This window comes from Vidua chalybeata, chromosome 4 (assembly GCF_026979565.1).
Source record: "Vidua chalybeata isolate OUT-0048 chromosome 4, bVidCha1 merged haplotype, whole genome shotgun sequence".
NCBI classification, from domain to species: domain Eukaryota; kingdom Metazoa; phylum Chordata; class Aves; order Passeriformes; family Viduidae; genus Vidua; species Vidua chalybeata.
This window is the reverse complement of record NC_071533.1, coordinates 55286926-55312409: the sequence shown is the minus strand read 5'-3', so window position 1 is coordinate 55312409 and position 25484 is coordinate 55286926. Positions and strand designations below refer to the sequence as shown.

Below are 25484 nucleotides of genomic sequence, written 5' to 3'. Positions count from 1 at the left end.
AAGTAACAGAACGTTATGAATATTCAGTTCATTTTACTTCTACAAGATACAATTTTATCTATAGCACTGAGAATAGGTTGTTTCTGTGAGGCCAGAGTCCAACCAGTTGTAGTCCAAATTTTTGCAAATTATGCTGCAAACTATGACAAACCACGGACATAGTCACAGATGGTTAAAAATGAGGTTGAAGCTCTCAGCACTACAATCCCGACATATGCAAAAAACAAAGCTCTGGCTATAAAAATGTAAGTCTTTGCAGCTTTTACTCATGCAAAATTGTTTTTTCTCAGAGCAAGCCAAGAACCAGGATGTTGTAGTACAACTAAGATTCCTTCAAAATTAAAAATTATAGTACTTGCAAATTTTACTTTTCAGAAGTTGGATTGATGTTTTAAACACAGAGAGCATTGTAGCAAGAACAACAGCGGGGGATCTCTTCTGCAGATTAATTACTTAAGACAAAATGTTCCCCTTGAACACTCCTGCACTGCAGATCTTTTGTCCAGAGTGCCACTACTGCATATTTCATATTCATTACAGGCTTGGAGCTCCCATCAACATTAAGGGATTTTATATGCAAATTGATTACTTTTATATGCTCTAGAGCATTCCTGAAGTAATATAAGGTTTTAAAAAAATTAATTCTTAAAAGCTGCATATTGTTTCTTCTCCTCCCCATATGAGAAATGGAAGCTTCACCTCGGGTTCACCTTCCTCAGAAGTCACTGCTGGAGTGAGGAGATGCACCTCAACGAGTTATTTGCCTGGTCCAGCACGGCCACTGATTTGTGCATTACACCAGGTGCAGTAAAACTGAATGTAACCTGACACATCTTTGTGTGTAATTTATATACATCTAGGAATACTAATGTTTGCCTGTAGCTACCTAGAGATACAACTGGCTTAAAAAAACAAGATCTTGCAGTAAGGCTCTGGAATAAAGTTTTATACAAAGGCTTTCCTCTTTTTTTTTTTTTTCTTTTTTTTTTGAAATAAAAATCTGCATACTCTTAACCAATTTAGGTTAAAGAAGCTGAACGTGTAAGAGCTATTGAGCTATTTACATCTCTAAAAAGTCTCTTTCTAGTTCTTATTAGTCCCACAGAATAGTCCCACATCAGAGTATACACATATTAAATTCTGAAGCACTGAGGCACAGTGCAAATCTGCCAGAGATGGGCACAGAACCAAGGCATTATCTCACACTCCCATGTATTAATTTTAGGCAGATAGCACTGAGCTCTCCCACTGAGAAGTTCACATACCAAAACACCCATCAGTTTTCTTATTGCTAGGCAAGAGCTTGACCAAACACTCTTTCTGCAAAGGATGCATACTCACATACAGCTATTGATAGTGTAAATATTTAGCCAAGACACTGTCATTTTCCATGGTGCCTGTTTATTAGAGTTTCAAGGTCTACTGTAGTGTGGGTTTTTTTTTTTTATTAAAAAGAGTTCACATCAAGTTGCTTGTCCCTGTAAATTGAAAACATTCAGGTTCAAAAGAACTACGTTTCCTCATGGGCAAATTTCAGTGCAAACCCACAGATGATCTTTGGCATGAATGCGTTTGTGGACATTCCCGTGGGTTTGCAATATGTTTGCAACAGTAACCCTAAAGGAAAATAACATTTGACTTATCCTTTGTGAGCTCTCCCTAACTTTGAAAGAAAATCTCAGACTGTGATAGTTTTTTTAAAACAGAATGTCCAATTTTCTTGTATTTTTGATTAAATGTATAAACCAATGACTGCAGGTCTGCAAATATCAGTTAAATTTGCAAGGTTGATTCTGCATAAATTGACTGTCCAAGCTGAAAGCATTATATTCTTGTATTTGCATTATATGCAAATCCAGCGATATTGAAGTTATATATTGGTGTATGAGACAAATTTGCTGAAAAAATATTTCAGAAGCCTGTAAATTAAAACACGGGAAAATTAAAGAAGAAGGCAATTTCTCTGTGCCTGCAAGACCACTAAAATCACAGTCATCTGTTAAGCACAGTTGTTAGCTATATGTCCCTTTGGACTTTCCTAACCTCTCCTCCGTGCTGTTTCCACAACCCAGTGTGCCCTGACTCTTTGAACTGAATCTACACAATTGCTCAGCTGGGGGCGGGGGGGGGGGGGGGAAGCAGTTCTGATCTGAATAAAAAGACTTTATAATCTGTATGTATGTTTGTGTGCCTATACATCTCTGTATGGGTATAACACACGTGCATATAGCATGTTATACATGATGCACCTTATCACCTGCCACCTTAACATTCAAAAGTGTTAATAAAACCCCCTGTAACTTCTGGCAGCTCTGTTTTTCAGTAACATTGCAGTGACAGACCCAGGTTTCACATGGAGACTTCAGTCTGGATTCTGCTGTGAAAGCAGGCTGCTGAAGCCATCCAGAAGTGGCAGTTGGCATAAAGAAGCTTTAGGGGCAGTTGGATTTCCTTCTTACAAGAAATATTGTTCAGATAATTTGAGACCATAAAGGAGAAAACCCATACTTAGGATGTCAGAATGTACAGCTGCAAGAACAATATTAAGTGACAGGAAGGGAAGATTCTTTTTATTAAGTTTGTTTATACTTCCTAGTGCAGAATGAGAAAACAGATTTGATGGAGGCTGAAATGCAAAAAAGAGGGAGGGGAAAAGAAGAAAGAACATACAGTTTACAACTGTTGCTTTGAAAATACCAAACAACACATTTAGGGTCACATCCTGATCTCTGTTGCAGACAGGTAACTTCCATTGACTTTAGTGGAGGCATCCAGGATTGGCACTGATGTGTCTGAGATAGGCACATAGCCTCCCAGATTCCAGGCCAACATAAATACATAGATGTATTTTAAAGTAGCAATAATTTTAAAAAGCTCCCTTTGGGTTCGTAAGCTTTTACAGCTTTCTTTTATCATGGGAAAACAGACAGGGAAAGAGAGGGAGAGAAAGTGAGAGAAGAGGCTTTCTGCAAGTTCTTGCATCTCTGTCACAGAAGCTACTTGTAATACAGACCCGTTCTTTACACATCAGGGGATACTAAAAGTCAACACAAGTGTTTAGTTTTGACCATAAAAAATCCAAAAACGAGAGAGAAAGATCAGGATGGTATCTAAACTTCCAACTATTTACAAAATAAAATTACAAACCAGCATTCCAGCTTTAACAGGAATGACACATTTATTGTTTTCTCTGTAGCACTGAGAGCACTATTTATTGTCTCTTAAGGGCTATGTGGCAGGTTAACAATGCCCTCAGTTTTACTCCAGCAAAAGAGAAAGAGGCTCACTAATGAACTGGCCTGCTGAACTTGTTTAGGGGTACAATGATTTCTTAGTGGTACAGTTCTCTGTGAATAAGTATCTCCAGCTAACTTGGTATATTACCATGTGGTATTTGTTAAACTTTTCCTGAGATCCTTTTCTGAGGCTTGAGGCAAAAAATAAAAGGATCAAATATGTCTAAAAGCTAAATCTAGCTAACTAATTCTGTTTTAAAATTCTCTTTACACAGAAGAGATGCTGGATTTCCAATACTAATCCAAAGAACAGAAGAAGTATTGAGGGTATTCCCAACCATGGTACTTCAGCTTCCCAGCGTTACTGCTGGTACCAAAGCTGAATTCTGCAGTCCCACACCTACCCTGCAGATGATTTGTCTGAGACTGCAGATGGGGCTTCCTTTTGGAGGTGCATTTCTCTTTGCTGCTGTTCCTGTTCTCTGCTGGTTTGGTCTGAGGAGGATCATCATTCGTAGTCAGATATTTGAGAAGTTCAGAGCAGGGACGTCTTTGAGGCTTTTGCTGTTGACAAATGCTCTTCGCTTTATTGCTCCATGAATTCTCAGTCTTAAAACAGGGTAAAATAAAATAAAATAATAAAATAAAATAAAATAAAATAAAGTAAAGCTAAAATTAGTGAGCTGAACCTTATCAGAATGGATATAGGTTTTCTGAAGAGATGAGATTGTCAATGAAGTGTTCAGCCTAAGTGTACTAGATCTATGAGCTGTGAATAACTGTTTGCAGAACAAGGAAAGAAAATTACATTTAAAATTCCTAAATGACATTTATGCAGCTTTTTATTTCATTTCTCCTACATTGCAATGTTCCTACTCAGCAACATGTAACTAACAAGACCCTACAGCGCCTTTAGTGTGAACAAAAAAAATAATCTGGTTTAAACCTTAATTTGCTGCTGATTGCTTGGGCCTAGTATTCACAACTCTCTTAAGTACCCCTAAATGTCTTGTTTTCAGTTACACTGAATGGCAAGACAAACATTGTTTAATACTGCCTGCTAACAGAATTATGTCTAAGCCCCCCATTCCATCCAAGCAATGTCTAATATACATCTTTTGCCAAGAATCCACTGTTATTTGTCTTAGCTCAGACAGCTGGGAAAATGGCAGTCCCACATCCTGGAGTCATTCATAAACAACACCAGACCATCAGCAAATTTTATCACACCCCATCCTACTCTGTGTATCAGAAAAGTAAGTAAGAGTAACAGAAGGTGTGACTACAACTGAACTCTGCCAAGAGAAGGGGCATAAATAAAATATTCAGAGAATAAAAGAGCTCAGATGATTTTCTGGAACCCAGTCTACAACTCATATTTTTTAAAAATTAGTTAGAAGCACATACAATACATTCAGATCTACTGCTTGCTTGATTGCTAAAAGCATAAAAGACCTTGTTACATTTTCTTTTTTTTCCTTATTATAAAAATTAAGTTTGTACCTTAACAACCACAGGGCTTGTTCTGATCCTGTGATTAGTGTTTGCATGGTTTTGTGTGCTGAGACCACTGCATTCATTGTAATTTAGCTGAGTGTTGGCTGGAGCCAGCAAGAGCTTCTTAAGCTACAAACACATAAGGGAAAAGGAAGTGGAAGGAAAAGAGTAAAGTTATACATCTTTATCAATTAAAGTGACTTATCTACATTTTTGCATAGTTACTTAAAGTTAGTTATATCAATTTCAGCAAGCAAAGTACAATAAAACAAAAAGCAAGATTTGATATTCCTCTGAGTAAACAGATTTCATTTTCTTCTGGCTTGGCAGCACATTTCTGCTCCCTTTACTGCAGTATACTGTGGGGCAAGCAGAAGTGACAGGGATCTTGGATTTCTGAATCCATGGCAAAATGAAATTCTCAGTGGTCTGTTTGACATGAAGAGGCCTCTGATCTATACAGAGACATAAACTTTAACAGACTAATGGATATGGTGTCAAGATTCAGGTATCTGGCTCTGTTCCCACTGAAGCCAGTGATAAGAGGCTTTCAGCAGAAACAGAATCACATCACCAACCAGATTTACTAAGCAAAATGCATATAATGTTTCACCCACATCCTCATCCAAGATTCAGTTTTGCCCTGGTTAGCACTAAGCTGGTGCTTACTGGTCAAATCAATGTTAAAGACACAAAATCAGCTCTGCATCCCAACAGACTCATTGGGCCTTTCTTCAGAGAACACCAAAAATGATGTCTAAACATACACAACAAAAAGAGCCCCGAGAAATGAAATATGAATTAAGAACCATTACCCCGATTTATATGAACAGAATGATAAGCAGAAGTGTCAGCCCCATTAGCGTAAGAGTTTCACAAACAACCTTTTCAACAACTTTTTAATAGACTGTCATATTAATCATCCTATGGCTATTTGGTGAGGGGTTTCCCCCCCACTTAATTTTCAGTTCTTTACTTGATTTTCCTCTCCAGTCTAAATGCAAAGTCCAGACCTTACTGTGACTACATCATACCCATGCAGCGGGTAGCCAGAGGCACATCCAATTCCTGTTAAACAGTAGGAAGGGTTCTTACTAGAGACGGCTCTTCTGCCTCCTGAGTTGGAGGGGCGCCGTCGGGCATTGGGGAGGGGCTAGCGGCATTTTCGTTGGTCACATCTCCATCTGTCAGTGCATCAAATGAAGGCAATCCATCCTCATCCACAGGGATGCTGTCCAGTGTTTCAGTGAGAACAGCTAGCAAGTTTGCCTCGCTCTCTTCATCTAGCTTCTGTGGGAGAGGACGAAACAAAAAGAGGAACCAGGTGAGAAAAGGAACAAAACGATGCCTCTGTGTGTGAACAAGCAGACAACACGTGGTTAAACTGGCCCTTGAAACAGTAACCTGCAACAGAATCTCAGACAATATAAGTAGGTACAATAAAATGATCCATTTCTGTTCAAAAGAAATCTCTTTGCACTCGTTTACTTTGTGCTAGTTTGCTTTTCTTCCACAATTTTTTTTTTTATCAGGTGTTAAGAATGATAAGTAATCACTCAGGGATTGTATTACTCAGGGATTGGATGAGCCTAATGATGGTGTCAGCCCAGGCTCTCCCTTTCTTTTGCTCTTCAACACTGAACAACAGCTAATTGACCTGACAAAATTACAAGAATTGGACAGCTAATCAGGACACCAAAACACGGAAAACTTCATTCACATATATGGTTCAGTGTAAGCAAGAAAAGGTTTCCCTTCCACACATCTGCAAATCCTTGCTCCAAAACCAATCAGCTTCTTATTCCTGAGTATTCTGGTGTAAGAATAGCCAGCAGCACTCATATGGTAAATGACAGGTTGTTTGGGTTTCTTTTAAAGAAACATATTAGGCAGGTTGCATTTGAAGTTGTCCTTTCAAATCGTGTCTTTTGAGTGCTCAATACACTATTGTATGCATTTATCAATTTCCAACTGCAATTATAAAAAGTAGATTAATTTCTAATCAGATGTGCCTGTAATGTTAATTTATATCTTATTTCAGCAGCAAGAGTTCTTTTTGTCATATTGAGTAAATTTAAGTGCCTCCTGATTTTTAAGAAATATAGTCCCTACTGTATATTAAGATACAGATTTTTTGAGTGCCAAGAGTTAGAACTGAGAAATAGAACTGTGTAAAAATCATTATATTTATTTTTCAGAGAGATTGGAAATTGATCTTGACAGATCAATTATCTAGAACTCCTAGGCTGATCCTAGTGCTATTGAAGTAAATGAAAAGCATTTCACTGATTCAAGTGATATCAAAATGGGAGTTTCTCCACCACCTTCAGAGTAGCTCATCATGTTTCAGGTCACCACTGTGAAAAAATTTCAGCTAAGTACAAATCTCAAAGTAAGAAAGTGAACTAGCAAGACAAATAATACCAGCAAGACAAACAAGCCAAAAAAGAAGTTAAAAAAGGCAACAGCAAAACATTGGCAAGTTACACTTTGGAAAAAAATAATCAAATGAATCTGGGTATCCCCTTAGCATGACTTTTTTCAGTAATACTTTTATCTAGCAGACTCTGAACAGAGATGATCATAAACCACGCAGATAATTGCTCCTGCTAGGCTTCTCTGCCAAATCACACCTCACAGCTTCTAACATAAAAGCTGTCTTTGAGCTAGAAAGCTAAGGCAGAGCACTGTTCTGGTGCTTACAGCATCATCTCCAAGAAACAAATAAATACTCAGGCAAGCTAATGCTAAGGAGAAGCATTTACTTGAAAGGCCAAAAGGCACTTGGCCACTGAGAAAAAGTATCCAAATTTTGGTATCAGGTGATTTCCACCATACTAAGCAGACATATGCACACAGCTGTGATAATTCAGCGTGTAGAGAATGAAAATGGCAGAAGGGAGCCAAATTAAACCACGCTCCAAATCCAGCTTTTCACAGCCACTTTCTGAGAGGAAAAGAGGAAAATTACTGTGTCACTTCTAGAATAGTAAGAAAAGGCATTACTGGGCAAGAAAGGGTGTACCAGTGTTTTTTCCCAATGGCATTTCAAGTCCCTCACAGGTGGTGGGATGAATGGTGTGAGAGCCAGCCCTCGAGCCTAGGGTGTCCATGAGCTGGTTTGGCTGCCTGGCCCCAGCCCTACACCAGGAACTTTTTCATCAAGTCCAGCTGGTGGGGCACACTGCTGAGCCTGCAGCTTATAAAACTGACAATGAAGCTGGAAGTGTTGCTATTTCTAACAGGGAATGCCTTCTTTAATAATAGTATGCCAGAAGAAATCCTGATATTTGCTGTTAGCTGCTCAACTCTCATGCTTTAAACAGACATTCAAGTGCGCTGACATTCAAGAACAGAAAGTTGAGTGGACACTGCTCCTCATCACAGCAATTTCAATTAGTTTTGTACAAGTTTCAACATTCAAACACCCCAGAGAAAGCAGAGGATGTGACAAAGAGGACTCTGTTAAACAATTAATGTCACTTTCCATTATTGCTTCAGTCCCAATTTACAGAGCAAATAAATCAAAGTCACCACAGATGAAGCACACTAGCTGGCTAACACATGTCTATTCACAAACGACATGGCAGCAGGAACACATTAGTCAAGAAAATGACATTGTCAGATAACCTCTTAAAGGTTTAACTATGCTATTGTTCCTAATTGTCCTAAATCACTGTTTATAAAGAAACACAATTATTAGATGCAGCAGAAATGGTACTGAGAGAGATGCAGAGGGAGAGATGGTTGGGTACATCAATGTCTGAGCAATAATCACTGAAGCAGCAGCTTTCTCCTTTGCTGTTGCAGTCTGAGTCTTGGTGTTGACAGCACTGGGGAGAAGCAACACCATGGCCACATGCAGGCTCTTTCACGGTTTCAGCACTGTCACTGCAGAAGTTCACATTTCAGACTGGCATCCAACCTGCTCACCACATAGGCTCGGTGGAACAGGAGGAGTTGAGCACCCTCCACCCCTGCCAAGGCCAGAGGATGTGCTGTGTGCTCACTGGAACTGACTCCACCATGTCCCTAGCTTCAAGCAGGATCTTACAAGAAGGATTTGCTTCTCTTTGTAGGGGCAGATCCTAGGTATTTAGACTACCTAAATGAACTACAGTGTGTAAGAAAAAGGACCAGAGGATAATCTCAAATGTAAAGCTGCATGGCAAATGCAATTATTAAACTTTTATGAAAATAAATCATAATGACTGTTGCTAACTTGCCTTTTTAATGCAGAAGCAGTTATGCATCACTTCCAAATCACACTGTTATGTTAGCATAAAGACTGGGGACAGAGATGTTTTGATCCCTGTAAATTTTCACTCAGATGAAGGAGGCAAGGGAAACAAGTATGCCAATGAATGCATGTACTTCTGTGTTTCTGACAATAGAAATTTCCAGCATATCCAGAATGCCATTAGCTCTGAAAGGAAATAAAATTTGGTATTTATGTCACTCTTTATGGATGAATTCAACAAAGGTAAACTGCCAGAACATCAATCCTCAAACATGAGTAATCTGGGAGTTTAAAGACCACGGAAAGTTTCTAACTGCGTTCTTCTCTGCTGTTACATGTTTTGCTGTAATACTTTAATATTTCTACAGCACTAAAAATAATTCTCTGCCTGAAAACACTGTAATAGTTGTATAACAATCTAATTGCATTTCTGCCTTCAGTAAAATATCTCCAGAGATATTCTCTCTTTGGCCAGTGAAATGAGTTGATCATTTACCCACGCAAAGGTATTTAAATCCTCTACCCCTGATGATTCATTCTCTTTTGCTTATTCTGACTATTGATGGAGCTGGGCTCACCCTGTAGTTAGCATTTTATGTCTGTAATACCTGTTACTTGTTGGCAATCCACAGAGGCCAAAGACTGAGCTGTAACAGAAGCTTGTCCATGCTGTCATTCACAGGCATCCCTTTAGGGTGCATAGAGGGAGCAATGCTGTAATTTATCCTTAAATTTTCTTCCTTTAAAAAAATCATGCAACATTTTAAAATCTGTCATTACAGAGAGTAAACCTAAGAAAACTTGAGAAACTTGAGGGTTAGAGAAAACCTAAGAAAGTTTGAGATCCACAAATCCATTGGCCCTGACAGAATGCATCCACAAATGCTGGGAGAGCTGGCAGACATCATAGTGAGGCTGCTTCATGGTCATCTTTGAAAAGTTGTGGAGATCAGGAGACGTGTCTGAGGACTGCTAGAAAGCAAATGTCACCCCAGTCTTCAAAAATGGCAAGAAGTCATGAGTGGTGTCATGAGAGGTGTTTCACGAGGTTCAATACTGGGCCCAGTATTGGCCCACTTATGGAACAACTGGCCAGTCAGCCTCGCCTTGATCCCTAAAAAGATGGAACACCTCATTCTGGAGGCCATCTGTATCCACATGGATGACACAAAGGTGATCAGAGGTAGTCAAGCATGGTTTCACTCAAGTAAATCATGCTTGACCAACCTGATTGCCCTCCATGATGAAACAACTACTTGCATGAATGAGGGGAGAGCAGTGGATATTGTCTACCTTGACTTCAGCAAGGCTTTTGACACTGTCTCTCACATCATTCTCATAGGCAAACTCAGGAAGTGTGGCTTGGATGAGCGGACAATGAGGTGGTTTGAGAGCTGGCTGAACAGCAGATCCCAGAGGGTCCTAATCAGTGGCACAGGCTCTAGTTGGAGGCCCGTCATGAAAGCCCAGTGTTCAATACCGGGCCCATCACTGTTTAATTTATTAATCAGTGACTTGGATGAATGTCCAGATGCCTCCTCAGCAAGTTCATGGATGACACAAAGCTGGGAGGAGCTTTAGATTGATCCCCCTGAGTGTTGTGCAGCCCTTCAGAAGGACCTGGGCAGGTTGGAGAGATGGGCAGGAAGGGACCATCTGAAAATCAACAAAGGCAAATGCAGGATCCTGCACCTGGGGAACAATAATCCCAGGGACCAGCACATGCTTGGGGCCAAACTGCTGGAAAGCAGCTCTGCAAAGAAGGACCTGGTGCACACCAAGTGTCCATGAGCCAGCAGTGCCCTTGTGGCCAGGAGGGCCAGTGGTACCCTGGGGTGCATTAGGGAGAGCATTGACAGCAGGCTGAGGGAGGTGATCCTGCCCCTCTGCTCAGCCCTGGTGAAACTCATCTGGAGCTCTGTGTCCAGTTCTGGGCTCCTCAGTACAAGAGAGACATGGAGCTCCTGGAGCAGGTCCAGAGGAGGGGGACAAAGATGCTGAAGGGACTGGAGCATCTCTGTTATGAAGACAGGCTGAGGGAGCTGGGCCTGTTCAGCCTCAAGAAGAGATGACTGGGAGGGGAGCTCATCAATGTCTATCACTATCTGAAGGGAGAGTGGCAGGAGGATGGAGCCAGACTCTGCTCAGTGGTGCCAAGCAACAGGACAAGAAGCAGTGGGTAGAAACTGATGCCCAAAACGTTCTACCTGAACATGAGGAAGCACTTCTTTACTCTGTGAATGACAGAGTACTGGAACAGGTTGCTCAGAGAGGCTGTGTTTAGTTTCTGTCACTGGAGACATTCAAGAACTGTCTGGACACAATCCTGTTCCATATGCTCTAGGATGGCCCTGCTTGAGCAGAGAGGTTGGTCCAGCTGACCCACTGTGGTCCCTTCCAACCTATCTATCTGTGTTTCTATGATCCCTTCTTGAAAACCCTGAAGCCAGTGTGCAGATGTCCTGACTCAGGATTTCCTGTAGCTCTTGTCATCAGCACAGGTATGTTGATCCATTCCAGAAGAGAATCAAGCCCATCTTTTAGAAAATATTTTCAAAATATTAATAGTATCTCCAACATATTCCCTTTGGGTGACTTCTCCTCTACCTTTAATTGTGATTAGTACATGCACAACTTTTGCTGACTGTATCTCAAGGAGTGAAATCAGCTAATGAATGATGATGCTCTGAAGCTTCTTTACTGACAATTTGAATAGCACATGGGCCCACTGTGATTCATACTGAAAGATCAGGGTCTAAGCTGCATTATTAATCCACAGCCCCAAGGAGCTGGGAGCAGTGGCAGCTCGCCATGTCTTCGTAAAAAGCCCAGGAAACTTTGGGACAGATCCACAGCTGGCAGAAGCTGTCACCACTCCAGCAGCCCAGCTTGGTAAGCAATTCAGAGCAGCCAGGTGTACACCAGAACTCACAAGGGATCACCATTTCAACATATCAACTCATTTCTCCTCATCAGCCTAAGATCTATTCATAGCACAATTAACAAAAAAAAAAAAATATTTTCCTCCAGCTGAAAATATGAGTGATCTAAAAATACTAATGCATCATGGCTCTACCTTCAAACAAACAAAATTGACTTGTGAGCACATCAGGGATTTCCAACAGGACTTAATTCCTTAATTACAAATTTTGGAGTAAGGATGTCCTTAAAATTGTATTTTCTTTAAGAAATGAGGGGTACAGATTCACCCTTTTTTGCACATAAGGATGCAGAGGTGCTGAAAAGCTCATTAACACCACTCAGGCCCTGAGCACCTCCTGTCAACAAACATGCAGGAGTAGGGGCAGACACTGTCTCAGCCCTGGCCCCACAAACCAAGCTTTGTCACAAGAGGATAAGGAGCCACAGGCTGGACAGAAGCACTGGGAGGGTAGGAGGTGTACAGGGATTAAGATGCAGGCTGGTTGGTATTCCTACTCCTGACAGAGAAAAATGAGAACTGAAGTCAAGGACCATGAAAGGGAAGAACGACAGCCCAAGTTTTCCCTCTTCTGGTACAGAAGGAGCCAACCTGCCGTGGCATGGCACAGACAGAGCTGTCATGTTGATTTTGTTGCTTTTCCCATGCACTGTCCAAGGCAAGCGCCTCTTTTTCCTCAACTTAGAGCTGGCTGAACCCAGGGCCAAAGATGAATTAGTGGTCCAAGTGGTGAATCACTTGTTCCACCTTACCTTCTCGCAATCAGTCCCATGCCCTTATATATTTGAAGAACTTTCTCAGCTTGTATTTTACTGTTCAACTGCTTTGCAAATCCTTAGGTGTCCTGCATTGTCTTACAGTAAAAATTCACATGATGCATTTGCATTAGAACATTTTTCCAAGGTCTGTTAGTCTGGTCCCCAAGAGACACTCCCATAATTGAAATGCTTAAGTCCAGAGCTATCAATTATCTTTAAAAACAAAATGGAGTCCCACTAGGAGAAAATTACAACTAGATTTCTTTATATGAAGTAGAAATGTGGGGATTAATTATCACCACCCCTGTGCAAATGCCTTCAGGGTATGGAAAGGAAACAAGATATTTTCTTTTCTTGAAGGAGACAGCTATATTCATACTCCTCATATGCACCTGCAGGCAAAGACCACTTGAGTCCAGAGCCTACCTTCTGATTTCAGCAGCCCCACCACCCTTCATATGGAATGCAGACGTATCTCAATTGCAGGACCAACCACTTGCCCATATTTATATAAAAGCTCCACTCCAGTTGAATTTCTCCAGATATAGACTTGAAGTAATGTGCTGTACCACCCCAAAATGCTCTCCCCCAAAAACGATATTAAATAAATATTGTGATTCTACACAATGCAGGTACTGCAATGCCTAATTTCCACAGCTAGGTCCCAGAGGGGCACAAACCCCCAGCATCACTCCCAGGAACATTAGGGCAACATTGGAGGGACCTGCTAAATGTCCACAGGCTGAAGGAAATGGGAGCACTGGCAGCACCCATTTTATCCATTTCCCCCCCCTCCCCTCTTCAGGGTATAACAACAATAAAATAAAATAAAATAAAATAAAATAAAATAAATAAAATAAAATAAAATAAATATTTTTTTCATCATCGTCATTATCAACATGTTGTTTATTTATTAGAAAGTTCCTATGTGGAACGTTGGTAACTGAACTCAGATTGCTTTCTCTCTGCGAGATGTTCTCCTGACTCTGTCAAGTACTTGGTATTAAAGCATCACAACTCAAAAGCACAACACAGACCACTTGCAAATAGGCTTTTCTTTAAGATCATGCCCTTGGATCACCAGAAGTAATGCTGCCATAGCTCCTGTGAGATAACTACCTTTACAAGTGAAAAACCTAATTTTTCTTCTCTAACCTAAACGTGTCAGTTTAAAAAAGCCTACTGAATATTCCTCTACCACAAAGTCACTTTTTGTATTACTTCTAATGAGTTGTTGCAGTTCAGAAGTTTCCATTAGAGCCTGGAACTTAAGCTTATAATAAACTGAAGAGCTACTAATTGACTTACTCATCTCATGAACTTGAGGATCTAGCTAGGAAACCATGCTTTACTTCTTTTAACCAAAATTCATCCACATTTTGCAAGCCATTTCAATTTGATTTGTGTAAACTGCATCTTTCCCCTCTATCACAGTAATCTTCAATTCTGAAGAAAAGGTAAAAGAAAAAACAATCTGCAAGCAAGCTGTTGTGCTACTGACTGTATTAAGGGGACCAATGACAAGATATTGTGCTGGATTCATTTCACTGGTGGTAGACCAAATATCAAAAATTTATAGTAAGTGAAACCACAGAATCTTTGCAAATGCAGTCAATTTAACTCAGTATCAAAAGGTCACTCTATTCAATTTATACTTGATCCTGAGCACAATATTGAGAAAACATTTGAAAACAAATCATCTTATCATCAGTTTGGCCCTCAACATTTGCTGACTATATAGACTAAAATGCTGATTACTAAATAAATGCTCTAACCATGTTTCTTACTGGGTTAGATCATCAGGGGGGCTTTTTAACTTCTACAGGACTTGATACTGTAAAGGAACTGCATGTCTATAACACTGAGGCATGCCATGGACTTACTATTGTGCTGCTTTGTCCAGTGCTAGCAAAGGCCACCTGGTCATCATGGGTGGAGAACTGCAGCAGGAGAAGATCTGGCATGTCTTGTCCAGCCCACAATGGGCTAGGTTTGGGCTGAGCTCCACAATGAAGCACAAAACTCTCTCTGTGTTCCTGGTGGGTAAAACCAAGAGCAGGGAAAGTGCAGACGTACAAAGGAAAGAAAGTGCTTGATGAAGAGCCACAATAAAAAGAAGGGCTGTAAGTTTTTCTTCACTGTGCAAGAGTGAAGCCAGAGAAGCTGGGGTGGAGGTAAAATTTCCTGTCTGCCAGAACTGCTGGGGCAGCACAGGTGAGCAGAGGAGCGAGTGATCTGGGGAAGGGGATGCAGCACAGGTAGCCTGACCTGCATGAGTAACTCAGTGCCCAGTGTGCAAGAGGTTAAGCAGGCTACCTCTGAGCTCACCACCTAGAAGCTTCGCCACTTGGAGAGGCAAATGGCACCTCTTGCCCATCCTCCCTTCCCCACGCAGAGACAGTCTCTCATGCTTGTAATAAGGTCCTAAGCAACAACTCAGACAGGGATTTTTAATTATTATTATGCACCTAAGTAATACAGAGGAGGGTAGAGAGTTAAAGATCCTGGGGCCCCAGTCTGAGCAAGCTCTAATACAGAGTGGGTATTGTAAAAAGAAGGAAGAAGGGGAAGGCAGGGTACAGCATAAGGTAGGGAAGACATTTGGGACTCTCCTGTTGCAGAGCTTTCAATGACAGTGTCAGCAGGATTTCAGTCCAAATAGTCAAGCACTGCTTGCTCAGATTTATTTATTTACTTGATTTATGGTCCATGCCCACTCTAGTCTCTCTATGCACTGACATAAGATTTTTCAACATTCATATACCTTTGTAAGGCAGCATAGCATATCCTGGAGGGGAAAAAAGCTACATATATTTTGCAGTGATGATTTCACACATGTAATTGATGTAAAAACTTGTTTGCCCTCTTTATCATGACAAATATCTCTAAAAACTGCACTTGAGTGGCAGCATGGACTCTTCCTTTGCCAACAAGAAGCATTATCTTGTCACTTTTGTTCATTCTCTATTTCTGTGTTGCATTTCCTTTCAATTTAATTATACTGGATAAGTCAAGATGTCTATAATCATCCCTACTTCTATCTTGAGATTTATGACTCTAAAGAAATACAAATTTAAATGTAAAATTATACACAATATAGCAAAGAAGAGTTTACAAAGATTTTTAAATTTCATTCATTTATGGGGAGACTGTTTTTGTACAAATGAAACACACACTCAAAATTTCCTTTTTAAGCTACAAAGTAAGACACTTCTATCTGGTGCTTTTACTGTTAGAAAATTGGAATTTAATTTGACCAGGAAATTAGCATTTGTAAAGTATCAACTTCATTAAATGCTTTTTATGATGTTTTAATTTCTCAGCATGTTCAGCTTCATCAAGCCTAACACATGCCCATTGAACAGGTATGATAAACACAAGTCATGTCTCACAGGAAGAAAAGCACTGGTTTTCCTTACAGTTGAAGCATGAGTAGATGAGTGTATCATTAATACATCTGGACATCCCATCATTTTTTATTATGATTTAACTGAATGGCAGCTATCTGATTTGGGTTGGTTAAAAAAGTTTACTCAGATACAACACAAAAACTTGTTTACAACCCTAAAGATTCATCTTCTCTGTATATTTTACCTGTGTAGCTCTATGTTATTTTTAGGTGGCAGAGCAATGTCCTTCAATATCCTCCTTGTTTGTATGTACTAGCAGACGTGTGAACTGACACACACAGCATTTAGAGAGGTGGTTTAGATAGATAAAATAAACCTCAGGTACCTGTACTCTAAGTGTCCTAGGCTGAAGTTCCTTTAGGCAGGGACTTTTTGTTATTTGTTCACACAACCCCTTTCATAATTGTGTCCTGTTTTACCATTGGGCTTCGAGATGCTGCCACAGCACCTACAATAAATAATTTGGGTACTTCTATTTAATCCTGCTGGTAACCAAAAGACAAAGAACTTAAACCCAGATGTTCAGCTGCAATAAATTAAGGCCCCTCCACAGGTTTTAACAGAGCTATGCAGATTTACGCTAGCTAGGGACCTGGTCCTCTGCTCTTTGCATATTTTGATGCCTAAGCTGAGAGCAGCAGCTCCTACATAGTGTGTCTGTACCACCCTGTCCCAGAACTAAGAGCAGTCCAGCCACAGGCCAGCAAGGGCTAATTCTTCCTCCCTACCAAGTGAGTTTTGCAGCTGAGCACTACATTGCTATGACTAAGCAATGAGACACTGAGTTTAAAAGTGGCTTGGGCTCATCTTGCCTACAATGTGCTACACACTGTGCTTGCATTCCCTGCTGGAAATACACTGACATTATTTGTTCATGTCAAGTGCATCTTCAGTTTAAAAGTTATCCCTGCTGAAGTTAACACAAGTTATAACTTGAGCCTGTGTAGTGGCTAGATGCACAGCCAAAACCCCATGGGATGTGCCTAACCCCAAGAATAGTAAGGAAATTGAAACCATTTCAATACTAAACCAGAGATGGGACCCTGCAGATGACTTGGTTCAACACAGTCTACATTTTCCTGGCTAAGATAGCCTCCCTTTGTATTGAGGTATTTTTCCCTGGTCTTTCAGCACCCAAATTGAGGGGGAAGAAAGAGGGGAAGGGAGCTGTAGATTGGAAAGAGCCCAGGATGAGAGTGTCCAAGTCTTGCTCAGCTGGCTGAGAGGAGCGGGTGAGACCACTCATGTTTAGGAAGTAATAAAATCATGTTTTGTAAATGTACATGAGGATTACGCACACCAGCAGGGGGTAAGGAGGGGAAAGGAGGGGAGACTGTAAGAGAAAGCAGGGAGACAAGAAAGAAAACATGGTTGCACTTGATCCTACACATGAAGGAGTAGGGGAAAGAACACCCCACCACAGCGTATTTCAAATTAAAAAGAGCTAGCTACCTGGAAGCAATATTGCCAAGTCTTATTCACCTGAAGCACCAAAACACCAGAGTGCAATGAGCACCGGTGTTTCACAACTGCATCTGGCTTTGCCCCGTTTTGATGGCAGAGAGTGCCGTAAGTCCGAGTGCTGGTGGCACAGGGAGCACAACACCAACTCCAGCTTGGCTTCCCTTGGATTAGAGCAGCACAAACCAGGCACCACCTGGCAAAGCCGGTGGAGTTAAACAAGGAGAGATTAAGTGTAACTGAGAAGGAAATCAGGCCCTTTGTGTCTGCCCTTCCTTCCCTGAGAAAAACTAAATACATTCTTTTTTCTTCAGATGCATCAATAGCAATAGCTTAAACTGCCCTAATCAGGTTTCACTATTGGCAATGCGGAAATGTTTATTTCCATTAGGGGAGTCTATAAAATCTTCCTTTCATTCCTGTGCTTCTACCATTTCCAAACAGCAAAGCCTGACAATTTAGTCTCTGACAAGCAAGCTTAATACTGAGACGTTTGGAAAAAAAAAAAAAAATCCATACAAAGAAAGCTCTTAAGACAAGATAGGCTGAGCGTTTGCACCACAAATGGTTTGTTTCAGCTATCTCTTTGCCTCCTGTAAGACGGAAATCAGCCAGCTTACTGGCTTAGCTTGTTAGGCCAGGTTAAAGGGATGCAACGCTGAAAGGCTCTTACAGAAGCTTACCCTTGGACTAAAAATAGCAGGCACTAGAGAATTATCTTAAATACTACCAAACTTGTTCTGCACTGTGAATGCAGATAACTGTAATATGTTTCCATTTTTGGTAGTTTTAGAGCTTTTTTAAGTTATGCTCGCTTCAGCTGACTATTTAATTAGTTTCTGATTCTATTTGCCACTTTTTCTCTCAGAGATATAGCCTGAGGGGTACTTTGCCTATGAATCCTTTGTATTTAGCAGTGTTGCTATTGTTAACATCTAATGAGCTGTTGGATTTGCCAAACATCCAGCATAGGTACAAACGCTTCTTTGAAATATAAAAGTTTAACACATAGCAAATAGCAAATCAAAAGATACTCTAACGCAGCATCCTCACTCTCTCATTGCGTGTCTCATCAAAAGAGAATAAAAAAAAAAAAAAAACCTCCTTTATTACATGTAATTCTGAAATTCAAAAAATGCATATTTGAGTGAGACAATTTTAGCTGCTTGTCCGTGACTTTAGAAGAAAATGAAATGATTTTTAGTACCTTAAGAAGACTTGTGCATATGACTAAAACTCCAGTCTGACATGGATCCCCGCCAGCTGAACTGTGGAGCTAGCAGTATTTTCTTTGGAGTAAAACTGCAAGATCCTACAATTTTTAATGAAGCCACCTCATCTTTAAAACACATAAATTGATATTTTGGTGGGTTTTTTAGGCTACAAGCAGTTTCTCTTTAAGCTCTATTAAGCAGGATACCCATTCATCTGCTCCTCACTGAAAACCATGACAAGATATCAAAGAAAAGAAACTCCAAAGCAAAGCACAAATGTTCTCTGTCCTTACATACATCTCACTCGTGCTACAGCCAGTCTGAAAGACATCACCACAGAAACCAGTCATGCGGTGTAACACCCCTGCTGCTGCTGTTGCCTCAACTTTGCACTTCTGCAGATAACACCATTGCAGGTACTCGCTGTACGAGCTCAGATCAGAACATCAGAGGATTGAAGCAGCAAGGGCCTCTGCACGCTGATTCCTGCCACTGCCTTCCACATGATGCCCCCGGTACTACGCCAGTCTTGGCATCCAGATGATTGCCGTAACAAGAGTGCTGAATGGAAACTGACTCAGACACACACATTTCAGTATGTTTTCCAGTACTTCTTCCCTCCCTTGCAGCTCTTTAGTATGAGTAATTTTTAAAATAGTTTAAAAATCTCACCTTGAGTGAGGCCAACTTCTAGACAGAAACACTGGGCTAGGTCAGGCTAAAAGCCATCCATGCAGCTGAACAGAAGTGTCTTCCCTTACTGGGCAGACATCACATCTGACTGCCTTGGAGCTGGTATAGCCTGTCCTCTCAAACAATTTTTGTTTGACTTTCTTTTCAGGGTGAGGAATGTTTTTATTTTTAAATAGTGGTGGCATTCAGAGATTCCGTCATCAGATATACACCCTGTGTCTCTATAAGCTCACACATAGTGGCATAACCCAGCCACATGTCTTTCAACTGCCATTAAAACCCTCCATATGTCTTTATTTGGGAAGCAAGTTTTCTTTTTGAGTAAGGAGTTAACTTCACAGCCTCTCTGTCGAATAAACAACATGTCTGCTGTCACCTGGCTGCTGAGCAACTCCTGTCTTTGAAAGTATGCACTCAGTGATTTTAGATATCTTATATCTCAGCCTTTCCTTCCACTGTCATGCAGCAAAAATCATGCTCCATCTTCATTATGATGATTAACACTACTATCCATCTCCTGCAATTTGAATTTTTAAGTAGTATTCTAGCACGACCAAGGAAACACTCCCACTGCACTGAATAATCTCCAGTCACTTGTCAAGGGAAACTATCGGCAGAAAGTACTCACAGTTCAAACAGACAAGATCAAGAAAGGAGGATTATAATCCTCCCTTTATAGAACAGGATTTGATGCTCACAGATTAGTCAGCTTCTCCAGGCCAGAGTGCCTGTAGGCCGTAGTCATGGTGGGAGAGCAGGGCTCCAACGAGCAACACCACCACCTCCTCCCAAGCAGAGGACATTTCACCAACACCAACAGTGCACACATTCCCCATCCCTAAGTACTTTCACCTGAACTTCTAGTTGTCAGAAGAAGACTGATAAAATGTTTGTCAAGAGTGTTGGAGTCACAGCCCACAGCTAAGAAGAAGCTCATTTGGTGCATTCATGGAACTTAGTGATTTTGTCATTTTTTGTACAGAAAATGACACCATAATATTTGCTCACTTAATACTAGCATTCCAGAATGGAATTTTCCTGAGAAAGTTGACACAGAGAGAGTAGTGAACAGACACACAGAGCAAGGCTGGTGTAAGATATAACTCTGTTATCAGAATGACAAAGGTATGTCTATAATGTAGTGGATGTTAGGGAGAACATCAGGGCTACAGCAAAAGAGACAAGTCTGGACCACTGGAAAAGAACACAGTCATGACTGAGTTCAAAAGTGAGCATGGAGATTATCCACTTTAACATGAAAAGCCAGGCCAATCCCCTAAAACAATGGAGGAAGAAGCTATAATAGAACAGCAACTCAGTAAATGTCTTGGAAAAACAAAGGGCCCACAAAACATATTGCTTGAGTGGGGCCTTCTCTTTGGGGATATAAAAACCAGAAAACATCCAAAGCCTGTAAGGTAAGTCTTTACCTGTAGAGTAATCACACAGACTTGTTTGTCCCAAGGAAAGGTATGACGGAGAAAGTGAACTGACGGTTCAGCAGAGTTTTCATCTTGGAAGATTACCAAATTACTATAAAGCAGTGTAGGAAAATATTTTACTTTAGATTTTGGATGACCCTTGGAATCAAAAATAATCACAAAAGCAATCTCTGTTGATCCCCGCCAGGCTGCCATGATGGCAGCTGTACTGAATAAGGCTCCCAAGGAGGAGAGCCTATGGGAGGGCAGAGCATGGGGTGTCTGCAATGTGTGACCACCTGCCAGACAGAAAAAGAAAGAAAGAAAAGAAAAAGCTGTTGTGTTACTGCCTTGTTTTTTACTGTATACTCTTTCCATTCTTTTCTTTGCTAGTGAAGAGACTACACTTTCTTGCTACAGTAGTAGCTCAAGATCAGGGATCTGCTGCCAGGGACCTTTGGAGCCGAAGTGACAGCCTGGGATGTGGCACTCCTTTACAGACTTTCATATGTAAGCCTGTGTCATCTACCACAGCCAGCAAAAGGTCATGATGAAGTCTGTAGAAAGTCAAACAGCAGTGACGAAGGAAGAAAGTGTCTTTGGCACAGTATCAGGGATAAAATGCCTTTCTCAAAGGCATTTGTGGGATATCAGGCAGAGTGAATTGGAATTACGATGAAGAATTGTGCTATTAACACCAGCAACAGATTAAGCACTGATGATTTTCCTTGTGTATGAGGTGGAAGAAGACAAGTTAGATATTGTGTGTTTATTGAAGCAAGAAGGTTAGAGATAAGATATAATCTAACCAAATCATGGAATGCAATATGGGAAGATAGTCAAGAATTACCGAGTCTGAATCAGTGGGTTTGTCTAATATCTCTAGGTACAATTAACCCCGATGCAAAACATTGGTGAAGTGGCCCTGATCCTTCATTAGTTGAGTAGCTTTAAAAACCAGAAAGGACACCTGCACATATCCAAAGCATTTAAGCAGCAGGAGGAAGACATCTCCAGGAATTTTTGGAGTGTACAAATTGGGCACCAGGAATTGCATTTTCTTTGCACAAAAACAATTCAAATGGATTCAAACATTTAAATATTTTCTAGGTTTCCATTCCAAGTCTGTGAGCATTTTCAGTCCTCTGCTATTGAAAAAAAAACATGTAATTATACTACAGTACTGTCTGTGAAATGCAGAAGATTGTAATGAAAACTGTTTTTCTTTTTAGAGGTCATTCACACTCAACTTTTAAGAGTTGACTCTCTAGGGACAACAGTGGTGAAGATGAATGAATGTGAAGATGATATCTCCAAATCCCTACAACTTTGATTTTCACAAAGATTTTAATTTTTTTATTTATATACTTTATTATTTGGAAAACACCAGCATTGTTGAGGGCAATTCTAAAGAATAACAGTGCATTATGAGCCTGAATCAGAAATGACTAGAGAATATAATGGAGTTCTACACAAAGCATTTGAGGGATGTCTTTGTAAGAGTTCTTTTAAAGACAGATTTTGGGGAGGAATTGGGAAAACCTAGCCACTCTGTTGAAAGGGATAGAAGGGCAATGAATTCTACTGTAGGATCTCCTCTTTTGCTGACTCAGTGAAGACACATTTGTCATTCAAAGACAAACTAGAAAAGGGCATGGATCGTGCTACATAGATGCTTCGTCTCAGTTATCAGCCACGTACAGGCAGCTTCCAACACATCTACCTCCAAGTGCATCTGAAAAAAAAGCAATCTCTTCTTGTGGATGTGGACAGAACGCCTTTGTCAAAATATGAGTTTGAGCAAATACGGCAAAGCGGTTTAGCACAGGGAGGATTTGTCCCTGCAGAAATTGACACAAATTCCTTTAGGACAGGGGCAGCTACCCCAACCACATAGCTGGGATTGCCAGCAGATAGAATTAGGAAAACTGGAAGGTAACACTGTGGCCTAATGTAAACTCTTAAATCTGCTGTAAACACAGCAGTAACACTGGCACACAATAAATCTGGTATCTGTCACTGTACTCCCAGAAGCAGGTGTAGGGAAGGACAACATGAGTGGATTTTTGTCATCTCTGTGAATTTGGTTTGAGGAAAAATCCAAGCTGACAGAAACTGTGGCAAACACGTAGCATTCTAGTGATGGAGTGTAGCTGGAGTGATCATGCAGGAGAGAATAATGGGAGATCAAGTGGAAGGGTCCAGTTTGAAGTTCCCGCTATGCGCATAGTGCAACTTGGAGTAGAAGCCCTGAGAAGGCAGCATTCCTGGATGTTTCAAGCTGGAAAGACCAGTACCCACAAAAGCAATTTATTAGGAAGTTTCTGACATGCGTTATCTTTAAGAGCATACATCCATCATTTTCAAAGACATGGTTTAGGAAATAGGAGCTATTACAGGCTTCAGTTTAGGGGCATGTCTCTTTTCTTCTTTAGCTGTGGGCTTAAAAATCAAAGCTTCACAAGTCTAATCTTGTGAGAGATCCTGAATGAGAAAAACTTCTGCACATCATGGGGCTGCCTATAACAAGGCCTCTTGGGTCTAAATGGAGTCCAGAGAGGCAGCTCAAGTACATCTGGACAGCATTCACAGAGCTGCACATGCCAGGAGCAGTTCCATAAAGTGATGCTGATGGTCCAGCAGAGAGTTAGTCCCCTGTGGTCTATTACTGGATCATACTGGACTTGAACTGACCAATGTGGAGACCCTGACGTGATTCCAGTTGCAGTGGAGTGCAGATTCCTGGAAATCATTTGTGTCTGTAGACGACATAGCCAAATCGTCCTTCCCTGCACAGTTCTGAAAACACAATACAGAAGATGCTAACTAACTCTGCAGGAACCTCTTTGGTACATTATGGTCATTTTCAGCCAGAGCTCATAGCCCACTAGGATCCCACTCACTCTTCCAGATCTACTCCAGTATCCCTTCATCACTTTCTCTGTGTGCCTGTGTTCATCTGAGAGATTTGCTCTCTCTCAGAAGAGAGCCTAGGAGGAACATTGAGTGAAAGCTGTTAAATCCCCCCACAGCAGCCATCAGCACTATACAGAGGCATACATATGGCCTTGCAAGAGCTCGCCCTGATCTGGCTGTATCAGAGCTAACACACCCTCTCTGACCAGTTACAAAGGGACTAGAGCATCTTCCAAATGATAGCATTTTTTGGTTTCCTAGTCTTCTATGGGTTTTTGTCCAGTTGAGTTTTTAAATTTTTTTAAATTAAATTTTCTTCTTCATCTCAGGTTTGGAGATAAATAAGTCTCCATGTTGGGATATATTACTTAAGGCAGCTTCTCCTTGGGTTTGGTAGTCCCACATCACATTGACACAACTGCAACTCTGACCTGTGCTGTTCTCTGGATTAGGCAAGCTCAGCAGGCTGTAGCTGCCTCCAGCTGCGTGGGAGGAAGAGGAGTCTGGTTAAAGAGCAGTGCTCACAGACCTCTGAAGGAAAAATAAGATGGGTTTATCTTCACTCACAAACCCCAAGGACCAGCTCTTTTCTTCTTTCACTACCTTTGCTCCTTCCGAGGACTTCAAAGTGCACACCATAAAACTGGGATGGGCTGGTCACTAGTACATACAGACTCTCCCCCTACTACAGGGTTTTTAGGCATTATCACAAAACAAGTAAATAAACACAGTGTTTAATAACTGGAGGGGGGAAAAAAAGAGTATGTCCCAGCATCACAACCAAGGAACTTCGCATGCCAACTACTAAAAGGCCACATGGAAGTACTGAATTCATGGTATGAGATTTTCAGAAGGGTTAGGTATCCAGTGACAATGTTTAAAAAGTAAATGCACAAAGCAATAATATGCCTCCAGAACTGTAACAAAAAGATTGCATAGAAAGTTATGCATTATGGATGATTTAGCAATATCATAGATAGCAAAGGCTTCAGCAAAAAGAGTGAAATCATCCCTATCTTTCCATTTGTTGGCAGAATTTTAACAAGGGGCTCCTGGGAGCTCTTGGGGGCTCTTCCATGGCTCAACAGACAAATTAACTCATCAAAGGGAAGGTAGGGATGATTAACTAACAAGAGCCCCCTCCAGCTCATCACTGGTACATGGTTATTTCACCCAGATGGTGTTCACCTACCTGAAACTGGTAATGACAGTCTCAGATCGGATTTACAGAAAAACATAGATAATAAGGTGCCGCAAGAGTGACATGATAGGAATTATTGGTCTGTGATGCTCCAGACTGCGCCAGAGGCAGCAGAGCTGGTTTGTAATGTTAGTCTCTATTTTGTAATATTATCCTCTCCACCCAAGAGATTTCCTGCTGCAAATGGGAGACTTGGTCTTCAGAGAAGCATTTGACCTGACCCTTCCTATAGGAGAGTGGGATCAACAGCAAAGAAAATGACAAGACGTGGCAACACTCCCATCACACACAAACAGAATCACTATGACACCCTTTCAGTGGAAATGGATGAATGATTCTGCAGTGTTAAGGAAAAAAATCCACAAGTTTTTTGGCTTTTTCCCAGATGCAATTGACGTGACAATTGCCAATGTTTTGCCTGATGTCTTCATGCTAATGTGAAGAGTGATTGCTGGGCTTTTAAGGACAGTCAATACAGCCAAGAAAATCCACACCA

At 40.9% G+C, this 25484-nt stretch overlaps 1 protein-coding gene across 1 annotated transcript in view; it reads right to left on the bottom strand.

Moving 5' to 3' along the window:
- The window catches only part of PPARGC1A (PPARG coactivator 1 alpha), a 67990-nt gene that overhangs the window by 27280 nt on the left and 15226 nt on the right, over positions 1 to 25484 (bottom strand). The window contains exons 3-5 of the mRNA XM_053941486.1: positions 5829 to 6023; positions 4740 to 4862; positions 3641 to 3845 (exon numbers count right to left, since the gene is read on the bottom strand). Coding sequence (XP_053797461.1) covers positions 3641 to 3845; positions 4740 to 4862; positions 5829 to 6023 — 523 coding nt within the window. The remainder of the gene's footprint in view (positions 1 to 3640; positions 3846 to 4739; positions 4863 to 5828; positions 6024 to 25484) is intronic.